The sequence below is a fragment of the Ixodes scapularis genome, unplaced genomic scaffold, assembly GCF_016920785.2.
Source record: "Ixodes scapularis isolate PalLabHiFi unplaced genomic scaffold, ASM1692078v2 PGA_scaffold7__128_contigs__length_106722199, whole genome shotgun sequence".
Lineage (NCBI taxonomy): Eukaryota > Metazoa > Arthropoda > Arachnida > Ixodida > Ixodidae > Ixodes > Ixodes scapularis.
In genome coordinates this window covers 37,402,559-37,413,372 of record NW_024609882.1, presented here as the reverse complement: position 1 = coordinate 37,413,372, position 10,814 = coordinate 37,402,559, and the positions used below count along the sequence as shown (strand labels likewise).

Below are 10,814 nucleotides of genomic sequence, written 5' to 3'. Positions count from 1 at the left end.
CGCAGCGGCCAATGGGAGCCTCTTTTCTTAAAACTATGGCGCGCGCCAGCCAATGGAACCGAAGCCGAAATCCATCAGATTTCGGCTTCACTTGGAGAAAGGAGTTTAGGTGCCGTTTGGCGCGCCTTCAAAGCTGATGACGTCGGCTCGGTCTATGGGACAGTTAATGCATTTCACATTAAAAACATCACTCGCTTTGTTCGTTCGCTACAAGCCTAATACGATATGCCTCAGGTTTCACTCGAGTCATATTACAGTGAGAGCGTAACACTAGAGCACTTAGCCATAAAGGGAAAACGACGCCCCCTAAAAATGTTTTTTTTTTTTTTTGCCAGACGGTTTAATGTGGTGTCGAGAGACCACCCAATCAATATTTTGCTGCAGAGTCGCGTGTATTTTTAATAAAGCCTGAAAAACTCAACTGCTCGAATCCGAAACAAGAGCACTGAAGCTCATGGTCAGACGTCACGCGGCTACACCTGACTGCGTTTTTTTTTTTTTTTTTTCTCAGTTTCTCCGGCGTTTGAAACTGACGACGACGGCAACGAACTTGCGTGCACCGTTTGTCGCGCGATTGCTGCGCACCCATATCCCTTCCACTCGATGTTCTGCGCTTGAAGACCGATTGACCGGTACAACGAACGACAGTTTCGAAGTAGCGGCTTCACGCCCGTCGCAAACTTTGGTACGTCGTGCGCCGCCATCGCGTCTTCCAGCCAGCCGTACGTCGTCATATTTGAGAATGACGTGTACATGTACTATCTGCGATCTGTGGAACATTTTTTTTTATCAACGTATTTGCAATTCTTTGGACCCACAACTTTGAATATATTCGTACACATAGTTTGAACGCCACGTGACCATTGAAACGAGAGTGAGCGGGGCTGAAACAGGCCAATTCTCGACCGGCTGTTTTGGGGGCAGAAAGAAAACGAATTTCGAGCCGCAAATTGTGTTCTGGGTAGTTGATCTCTTATAGGTCATGTTCAAATAAAAGCCTCGACGAGCATAAATACTCTTTCAGTCTTCCTTTAAAATGCTCGGTGCTTCTCCCTGTCCTCCCTTAATAAGGTAAGAAATTTGGCACGGCGCTAGGTTTTGCTGGCGCAGATGGAAGAACAAAGGAGAAAATGACTACAATCACAAAGAATGCGGTTAGAAAACTGGTGGCGATAATCTAGAAAAAACTTTAATGAAATACGACTAACTGGCACAGCTGGGGGACAGGTGGAACAGAAGAAAATAGGGACACCCTCCCGCGTGGCTCCGGCCTAGTCTCAACCCTACCTCACAGTGGGTTCAGTGTTGGTGTATCGCCGACAAGAATTGGCCAGATGAAAATTGGTGACTCCCTCGCCGCGGGAGAAAGCGGGGGGTGCGTGCTTTTATTTTTGCCCGATCCCCTAAGAGGTCATACTGGCGATATCCCACACTACCTGGTGAAGTTACAAAAATTCCCAGGGGAAGGACACTGACTTATAGAACGACGGGGGGAGGAAACGTGTGTCTCGGTTGTTGTTTTTTAGGTTAGGTGGCGCAAGCTACCGTTATAAAGGGCACATCCGTTAACGTCCACCCAGAGCCGTATATACAGAGAGTTTGGCCATTCATTGGGAAGTATAGGAGGCAAATGAGGAGACGCCGTTGCCTGAAAGCGCGCTGGGCGTGTTCCAGGGCGTCTTCACAAATTCGAATGTGGCCAACCAGAAGCCGGAAATAATACACTGGCGGAGGTCGCGAGAAACAAAATTAATAAGTGCGTCGGAGTAACTCTCGGTGACTGAAAATATTGTGCACGTGAGATTTTAATCGCGGACATCCAGAATCATGCATGGTGGAAGAGCGCGACTAGCAGAACGATCGACATAATCCGTACACCAGGGGCCGAGGGCCTGGAATCTGCTGTCCGAGTGGTCAGACTCTGTCCCAGCAAAACAGAGTTCGAGCGGCACATTTGTTTCTTACATCTTTTTGCATGATCATAACCGAAACATCACGTAGACCATATTTTCAACCATGAAGAGTAACTACATTTGACCCTTAACCTCTTATTAAAACTGTTGCTCGCTACCACCTCCAGGGGATTCTTTTCGGCTTCTGGTTGGCCAAGAGAGCATGCCAAGCCCTCTATCTGCGCCTGGTGCACGCCCTGTCTCTGCCCGCTCCTCCCATTGACCAAACTCTCTCTATAAACGGCTCTGCATCCACCCATCCATCCCTCCACTGAATAGTGATGATGGGCGCCCTGCTATATAGCAGTATAGCTCATGTTAAAATTTAGAGATAAAAAGACAGTCCGCGTTGCTTTCAAGTGTACCGACCATCTTTTCGGCACTGAGTGACGTGGAACTTTAAAAAGTACTGTACAGTCCCACCTAACTGGAACACCGGACTAACTTTTAATGCAGAAAACAAATCAATCATAAGAGAACTCAGGTTGTATTTATGCGAACCGAAGACATGGTATAGATGTCATGGAATAGAACGAAGACCCAGTAGACAAGCGTTTGCTCCAGTTAAGTAATACTGTAACTGTACATAGCGGAGTAGCGGCAGAACGAACAGGAATGCGCGCCACTTCTCGCGAAAAGGTGCTTCGTCATAACCCTTAGTTATTATACTTGGACAAAAAAAAAATGTGTGACGCGCGGGGTTAAACAATAGACAACAGATGTTCAGAGATCGCTACGTAAAATATCAATCGGTCAGATTTGTAAACACCGCCGATTAACTGTCTCTAATTTTATCTTTCTTTCCCCCCGTGTTCGTGTTTCGCCGATTCTCCTCCATACGACCTCTAGCGCCTGATTACGATACCTTTTTCCCCTTCGAAGCTAAGAAACCAAGGATTAGACACACACACAAATAAAACCCAAAACAAACATCAACTCAAAAAATAGAAAATAAATAAATAAGCGACATAAAACATGAACCACGGTAATAAATAACCGGTTGTACGTCTGGCGATGTTTCGTCTGATGTTTTAATTAGGCTACGTTTCTGGGAAAAAAATGCTCGTCTCTGCGGACCGACCTATATGTAGTGACCGCAGCTGGATCGCTAGCGCCCGCAGGTGAGCGAGCTCGTCTGACAGGTAACCTCCTGTCATTAGTCGGCGGGGCGCCAGCAGAAAATAAATAATAAAAAGAAAGTTGCGCTTACGCTGTGCAATGACTTCCTCGTGGAAGACTTCGGAGTACTGCTGCCGCCAAAAATCGCAATAAGCTGAAATATACCTTTTTTTTTTTTATTTTGTGAACTTGAAGCAGAATTGTGGGTCTGGGTGAGGTAGTCACTACGAGCAATTGGATTACTTCTAATGGATTACTTTCTGGAATAAGTTTGTAATCATTTGAATATATTTATTGGACAGTAATCGCAAGAGCACTCCGATAACTTTTGGAAGTACCAAAGCTGCTTGCAACCCTTACTATTTTTCACTCGCCTTTCTAACGGTGCCCCTTGTTTGTACAGGTTTCCTACTAAGAAACCTCAAACCAAGGCAGGAGGTTGGTTTTACCAACATTAGTGGATTAAGATTGCAAGTATGGCCTATGATTTGGTGATTCTAATCCAGTAATGGACAGCGCGAAATAATCATTTTCAAACTGGCAGAAAAACCTTTCGTTTTGAAAAACTTAAGTAATCAAAAAAGTAACCGTCACTTATTTATTTTTTTTTCAAGTGACGGACAAATACTTTTCTTCTCAGGTAATCTAATTCTATGCTTCTTAACCAAGCGTAATTGTCATTGTAATCGTTTTTTCACCCCTCTGAATAGCGCGTAAAAGACTGGGAGTATACATATGCCAAACCAGCATGATGAGTTGGCTCAGTTACCAAAAATACGTATAAAAACGACAAAAAAAACATATTTTAAATTTTGGGCGAGCATATATATCTTCGAATTTATGATACCTTATCTCAAGCAAAAAGTCAAGATTTGCGCAAAGTTCTTAAAATATTCGAATGCAAGAGACAACGAAAACGATTCTTCATCGCACTCGAGACCTGCGTGTCATGATAAAATATCAGATAACTGGCATCTCGAATGCGCGTACAAGTATCGTAATTTACCAGATAAATTGGGAAATCAGTAAAGCTCCACAAGCCGAACCCTTTGTTTTACTACAATTTTTAAGGTTAAAACGATTATAGAAGCGTGGAGCTAGAATTTGACATATTTCTTTTGTTCGAAACTCAAAGCTAAGGTTCTTCTGTGTTGCTCCAAACGTACCCATTTCACCGCTTCCCCGAGATGGGATTTTGCTTTAACTAATTGCCCCAGGAAGATATCCATGGGAAGAGAAACTAAAAAGATAAAAACACTTTCGATAAATCAATCAGTGATTCACGTTGTGGGGTTCCCACAACGTGGAGGTTAACTATTGAGAACAATTTGTAGATAAGTGTCTGTAATTTAACTAAACAATTGGTTGAATATGGTACGATTCGGGTTAACTTGGTCGAGCCTTAAATCTATTGAATCTTTTTTTTTTTCCTTTTTTTTTCACGTCGTCCATATTGCGCGTACGGTGCTGGTTTACTTTATATTATTGTGCGCAGTTACGTTTGATTCTTCCTTTATTATAGTATTTGATGTGTACTTTGATTAATGTCCCAAGGAAGTGGTTCTAATTAAATTTGTTTTTCATGAGTTAAGGTACTGTACGTAGTTGCCTTGTCCTCTGTGTAAACGGACGGCGAGTAAAAAAAAAAAAGCAAAAAAAAAACCCGTTAAACTGTTCTTAAAACTATACCTAGAAAAAATGCTAAACGCCATTTATCACGGTGGCGATTATTTTGGCGCAATTTCATTTGTCAACATGATGGTCGAAATGTTTCGTAGCAAAAGTCTTTTCCCAGTTTAAAGAAATGGCCGATGAAAAACGAATAAATATTTAGATAAAATATTGTGGCCAATTTTTCATACACGAAATAACTTACATTACTTTTTTTTTTTTGACAGGAGCGTTTGTGCAAGTGGAGCAACGCTCACGGGCCGTGCGTGCCTTCCACAACAATTTGTTGGTTACCAAACTTGCCGTTGCTAACATGAAATGTCCACGGTTTCTTTTTTATTTGCAAGTTGAAAAAAGAAAAAAGAAAACGAGTGAAAGAGAAAAATATCTTCAAGGCCGCGTTTAGTTTTTTGCTTTTTTTACGAGATGAATGGGTTCAACCTGTTGGTTATGTTCTACCTTTTCCTTTTTTCTTTGATCGCCAACTTACCACGTCACACCGCGTCATGATCCGCCGACAAAACTCCTGAAACGCCAGGCAAAGGGCAAAATAGAGGGCGAGCCTATTTTTTGAGAATGGTCGACAGCTTGTTCGCTGTGTGGCTGATTTGATGTTCAAGGGAGAGAGAGAGAGAGATGGATGGAATGTCAAGATTGCTGCTCGACCAGGGTCACCAGCTGACGAAAGCGTTGACAGTCTGCGAGCCTGCGAGTCCGCTTTCCTCCTTTCCCGCGACAACACAGCGCATGCCCACTCCAGTCTGCGCAGGAGGGTTTGAGTTACTCCCTCTCTTAAATCTAGGTTCTCTAGCCAAAGGTTTCATGACGGCGTGTGCTGCTCACTGCTGCACCGCAAACCTTTACAGGCGCTAACGATACTTCTACGCTCCGGAACGCGACCGCTACAAAGCCGTGCTAAACAACAGCAAATCGTTAAAAAAAAAAAATGGTTTCGGATGCGGAATTACACGTTTCCAACGCCCGTAAAGCAAAGAAATACAAAATCAGCGCCAAACGTAGACGAGAAATGCGAGCTGCTGCCGCTGTTGCGCGCTGCGCTGCTAACCGTAAACCCGGCGTGTGTGTTGACGCGGGCGGTGCTATCTTGCCGGGGCCCCTTCGCAATGTGAAAAAGAGTACGTCACTCAAATCGGGACTCCCGGGGCAGAAACAACACCGCGCTGGTTCCAGGCTGTCGCAGAAGAGAGGGCGACAACGAAGGCGGACCCAGATGAAGCGATAACGCACACCGGACAAACCCCAAGCACTCTTCGTTTCTTGCTGCGCTCGAGAGCAGTGCGAGCTTGTCGCCACAGTCCATCCCGACGAACGTTCCACGACGACCCTTAACCGCAAAGGAAAAAATATGGGCCTAAAACTTCAAACTGCGTAAGTTGGGCGCTCTTTTTTTGTGCGTTAAACTTCCTCTATTTCGAAGCCGGTAGTAGTCCGTTGCACTTCACTGACGCAACGGGTGAAAGAGCGGCGTGCGGCGTCGTGACTCAGACCTTCGATTCATTTGTTTAATTTCTTCCCTCGCAGGGATCTCAAAGTCGTGATTCTGGGTGACGCGAATGTTGGCAAAACGTCGCTGCTCGTACGTTACCTCGAAAAACGTTTCGATGACAGGCCCAAAGTGAGTTCGCACCGTTTGCATCGTTTGTGCATTCCGCGCGTGCGTGCGGGAAAATGAGCTTGACGTAATTTTACGTGTTATACCGCCTTCTTGTTGTTGCCAAGTGCGTGCAGTGTTGGAAGATGAAAGCGAAAACAATCGGACACGCAGCAAAAGGCGTCCGAAATCGGTCATGGCCGATTGCAAACTTATCGGCCGGGTCGGGGTCGCGGAGCCGTCATCAGGGTAGGAAGGAAAGCAGAACAAGACTAGGAAGAGCAGAAGACGATTAACCTCTTGAAAGATTATGGCCAGGCAAACTTTTCCGGCATTTGTGGGTCATGAACAGAAGAAAGGCTGTTGCTGCGACTTAGCATCTCAACACTTTTTCACGATGTTTCTTCATTTCTTTTTTTCTTGCCTCGGCAGTCCACGGTTGGAGCCTCGTTCACGCTAAAGATGTGGGGGAAATACAACATTGCGATTTGGGTAAGTGCGGAAAGCTTTGGTGTTCTTTCTCAAGTTGTTGGAGATGGGGAGGACTCATTTTGCTGGCAAGACGGTGTGACAAAAGTGACGCCAGTGTGTCTGTGTGCAAAAAAACTCGCAATTCAAAATGTTTTGGGAATGTTGCAATTTTTCAGGACACGGCTGGACAAGAACGCTATATTGGACTGAGCTCTTTCTACTGCAGGAACGCAGATGTTGCCATTATGGCGTTTGACATTACAAATCGGGAGAGCTACAAAGCACTGATGTAAGCCTGAGCTACAAAGTCACTTGTGATAATAATGCACATGATTGATTGTAAAGATGCTAATAATTTTGCTTTGTCTTTCTTGGAGAGCACTTTTGTGCTAGCATTTGAGGTTTCTGCTTTTCTTTCAGGACTAGGTACGTTGAGCTTCTTCACATGGTTGATGACTTTGCTCTGAAAGTGGTTGTTGGGACGAAAACCGATCTTCTGAAGGACTACAAAAGACAGGTACTATATGATTACACAGGACGGAAAAATATTGGCATCTGAAAACGAATTTGTTCCACTCACGTAAAAAAAAAAAGTTTTTAGAGCTGCCTAAAAATTACTGGACAAGACCTTGCCTCTAATACAGCTGCATCTTTGTTTCATCAAGCACAGCATTTTAAGAAGCCAAGAGTTGCATCATCACGTTTCTATCCTGCCATGCCTACCTCCTTCTCTATGCAGAAATGCTAATATTCAATTGTTTTCGCGTACATGACGTCAGTAAGTGCATAAACTAATTTTTCTCATCTTTTTGTCAACAGGTCTCCAGTGCAGAGGCCGAAATGTTTGCCAGGAATCTTAACCACACAGCTGCCAAGGACAAAGCGCCCTACTTCGAGACGTCTAGCGCGACTGGTAACAACATTGAGACAGTGTTCGAGTACATTGTCGAACGCTGTTACCCAGGCAGCCCACTGCTCTCCTGCTGCCTTCGACAAACGCACGAACAAGAGCACAAGTCGGTCGCACTGACTCCCAGGGTGCTGAGATTCGCCAAGACTACTGCAGGCTGTTGCTTGTAAGCATTATCATACTTCGACCAAGGACTGCTCCTCGACTTTTATCTGGTCTGTACGTCACACTGACGCAATCGTCGAAATGCATTTATGTACTCGGTTCGCAGGTGTTAGACTTGCCTCACCGTTCATTTCCTCTTTTTTAATGACCAGAGTGAATCTCTTTTAATGACGTTCTCAAATGATAATTGCATGTCATGTGAGCATTGTGATAATGCAGATATATATTTTTTCTGACAATCGTCACAATGTGACGCGATAATCTTGTGCAGAGACGTCAAATGTTGTGCGACATGCTGGTGTGCATAGAGTGAGAGCAATGTATTATAGATTCACATTATTTTAAGGAATGCCATGTTTTGTAAATATTGAACCATACCGACGTCAATGCATGGTACGGACAGAGCAATTCGTGTCGCTGACAATGTGAAAAATCACAACTGTGCTATCAATAAACGAGTATGGTTGCACAAAAGCTATATTGCCATCATTGAAGTTTTGCAGATGTTCGAAGGTTGTCACGAAGAATGCTACGGTTTACTGGATTTCCACACTTTGTTTATTAGTGGATTTGGTCAGAACAGCATTTACAGCTTCCTAGGTCACGGTTCGTCAGAGGGGAAAAAAAAAAAAAAGCTTTTCTCGTTTGTGTTTAACGATTGGTCATCCCCAGACGAAATCACAGAAAGGATAGAGGGACTTGCTTGTTACAAATAAAATAGCTTATATAAATATCCTAAAAATGAAACTTGCCTAGATTAAAAAAGAACACTCGCACAAAATTGTAAACGAAAAAGACGGCCACGAGCTTTTACTAAGAGTGAACTCGTCGGCATCTTCGCAGCTGAATGAACCTAGGACGAAATGACGCCCACATTTTTCTTTTGCAAAAAAAAAAGTTTCAGCATCTTGACTATCACCAGGTCACTCAGGAGCCCAAACTGAACGAGAAGTCTGGATTAAATCTCTGCCGAGGCCAGATAACACGGCGTCAGTTTTTTGTCCCGGGATTATCGAGACCGCAGGTTGGCGCACAGTGTCCGTTTTTTTTCAGCAGGTGACAAAAGCATTCTTGCAAGATTACAGACAGACACACACAAGCCGACATGCGCTGCACGTGGCTCGAACCAGCATTGCCACACAACGACGGACGATAACGTCCCCCGACACGAAACAAAACATCCACGGAACAGTTTCTCTCCCCTTCCCGACACTCCAAACCTCCAGATAACGGGAGTGGTCTAAAACTGCACGCACTCCAAAGGATTCCGGGGACAGGTGGGAGGGAGGAGGCCACCAGAAAAACAATTGGGACTTCACTGGTCGGACACAAAAACATGCATCTCAAATTAAAATTCAGATAAGGCTTCGGCATGTGCAGGACCAGGTAAATAGAAGAAAGAAAAAAAAAACACTTGGCGACCAAAGTTCCCGTTTCTATGCAGTCGAGAGTTCAGACACTGGATTCCATGCGGACGTCGTCCGTTCTCGTCGGCACATAGCACTCGCTTGGCGACTTTGCCATGTAAAAGGACTATCGAACCAAGTTCCGCCGAGAAACCACGCCTGAAAAGTAAACCTCTGCACCCGCGAGTAGATGACACCGCACGAGAGATTGTCTGAAGAGTCCTCCGTGGGAACACCAGTCAGAACGTGCACTCAAAACTGGCGGCACACTTGCAGCAGGCACTTTCGCGAGTGTTTCTGTGTATGTGGCACCCTCGATCACTTTCACACACCGCCACCCTCACCCACTTGACTTCTGTGGCTGCTCCGTCTTGCAACACTAGCACGCAGTACACATATTCGCACGTAAAAAAAACGGTAACTATCACAGTTTGTTTCTTTTGCTCTTGGTCGTGGGTAAAGGTGCGGCGGACAGAGGGAAAGCGTTGTCGAGGGTTAGCGTGCGAGCGTGTCCTTGGCCCACTGTAGCACAGAGTCGACGAGCGTGTAGGCGACGGACAGCGAAGCGTCGTCGACTGAACAGGCTTGCCGAACGGACGATGACGCAGAGACACCGTGTAGCTTCCAAAGCCCGTGTTCGCCGAAACACATCAGCGGAGCTCCGCTTCCCTTCTGTCATCGAAAATGGGTTGGAAAGGTTTTTTTTAGAAAAAAAAAGACGCGGGGAGAGGAGGGAAAACAAAGCAACCACTTCGTTAGTAATGTTTGAGTTGTACGTGGGGACACGAAAAGTTGAAAGGTTCTTTGTCAGCTCTGCAGTGCCGAACACATATATGTAGGGTTCAGTGTTTTTGGTGTTTGCTTTTTTGTTTTTTTGTCGAATTTGGGGGCTTTTCTTTTTGGTTTTAATTTTTTCCCACAGACTGTTTTTTTTAATTAGTTAAGTTTTAACCAATTTAAACAAAAAACAGAATCTCTTAAACCCCCCCCCCCCCCCCCCTTTCCAGAAGAAACAAAACAAAACCCCTTAAATCTGGAAAAAATAAACAAAAATAACTCCAAAAACAAGGAACCCTAGTTATGTATGAAAGAGTGTTCTCTGTTTGTAGAATGAACTGCACTTCAACAACTACCTTTTCTTTTTTTTTAACTGCAAGTTTATAGTTAGGGTTCTGAACGTTAAGCGTTGTGCAGTTGACTTCTGCAACAGAAAGTGCACGCGAAAAGTTCGAGGCCCACCTTCATTTGCTCGAAAGCGTGGGGAGTGTTCAATGTGGCCAGAGAGTAGCTAGTGCCAATCAGTAGTGAACTGAGTAGCACCTTTTAGCTAGGTGAGTGAGCAAGAAACATAATAGTTCGGGCATTGGAATATTCTTATTAATGGCATTTACGCTGAATGAAGAGAAAAGTGGCCTTCACCTGTGTTCATTACCTTGTTCAAGACCGTTAGTTCTTTTACAATGAGGCTCACCTGGTTAATTAAGAGGACCTTAATCAGACTTTCAAAC

General features: G+C 44.6%; 2 protein-coding genes across 2 annotated transcripts in view; one reads left to right on the top strand and one right to left on the bottom strand.

Annotated features, from left to right (window-relative positions):
* The first annotated feature begins 5,787 nt into the window (after nt 1-5,787).
* LOC120838376 (ras-related protein Rab-20) lies at nt 5,788-8,370 on the top strand. Its single transcript, XM_040208259.3, has 6 exons — nt 5,788-6,131; nt 6,285-6,378; nt 6,787-6,846; nt 7,002-7,114; nt 7,246-7,342; nt 7,645-8,370. Exons 1-6 carry the CDS (start codon nt 6,109-6,111, stop codon nt 7,903-7,905), a joined length of 648 nt encoding a protein of 215 aa, XP_040064193.2. The 5' UTR covers nt 5,788-6,108; the 3' UTR covers nt 7,906-8,370.
* Nucleotides 8,371-8,435: 65 nt separating this feature from the next.
* LOC120838375 overlaps nt 8,436-10,814 on the bottom strand; it is a 205,381-nt gene continuing 203,002 nt past the window's right edge. Inside the window, exon 29 of the mRNA XM_042286456.1 lies at nt 8,436-9,978. Within this exon, the coding sequence (XP_042142390.1) occupies nt 9,802-9,978 (177 nt within the window). The 3' untranslated portion in view covers nt 8,436-9,801. The remainder of the gene's footprint in view (nt 9,979-10,814) is intronic.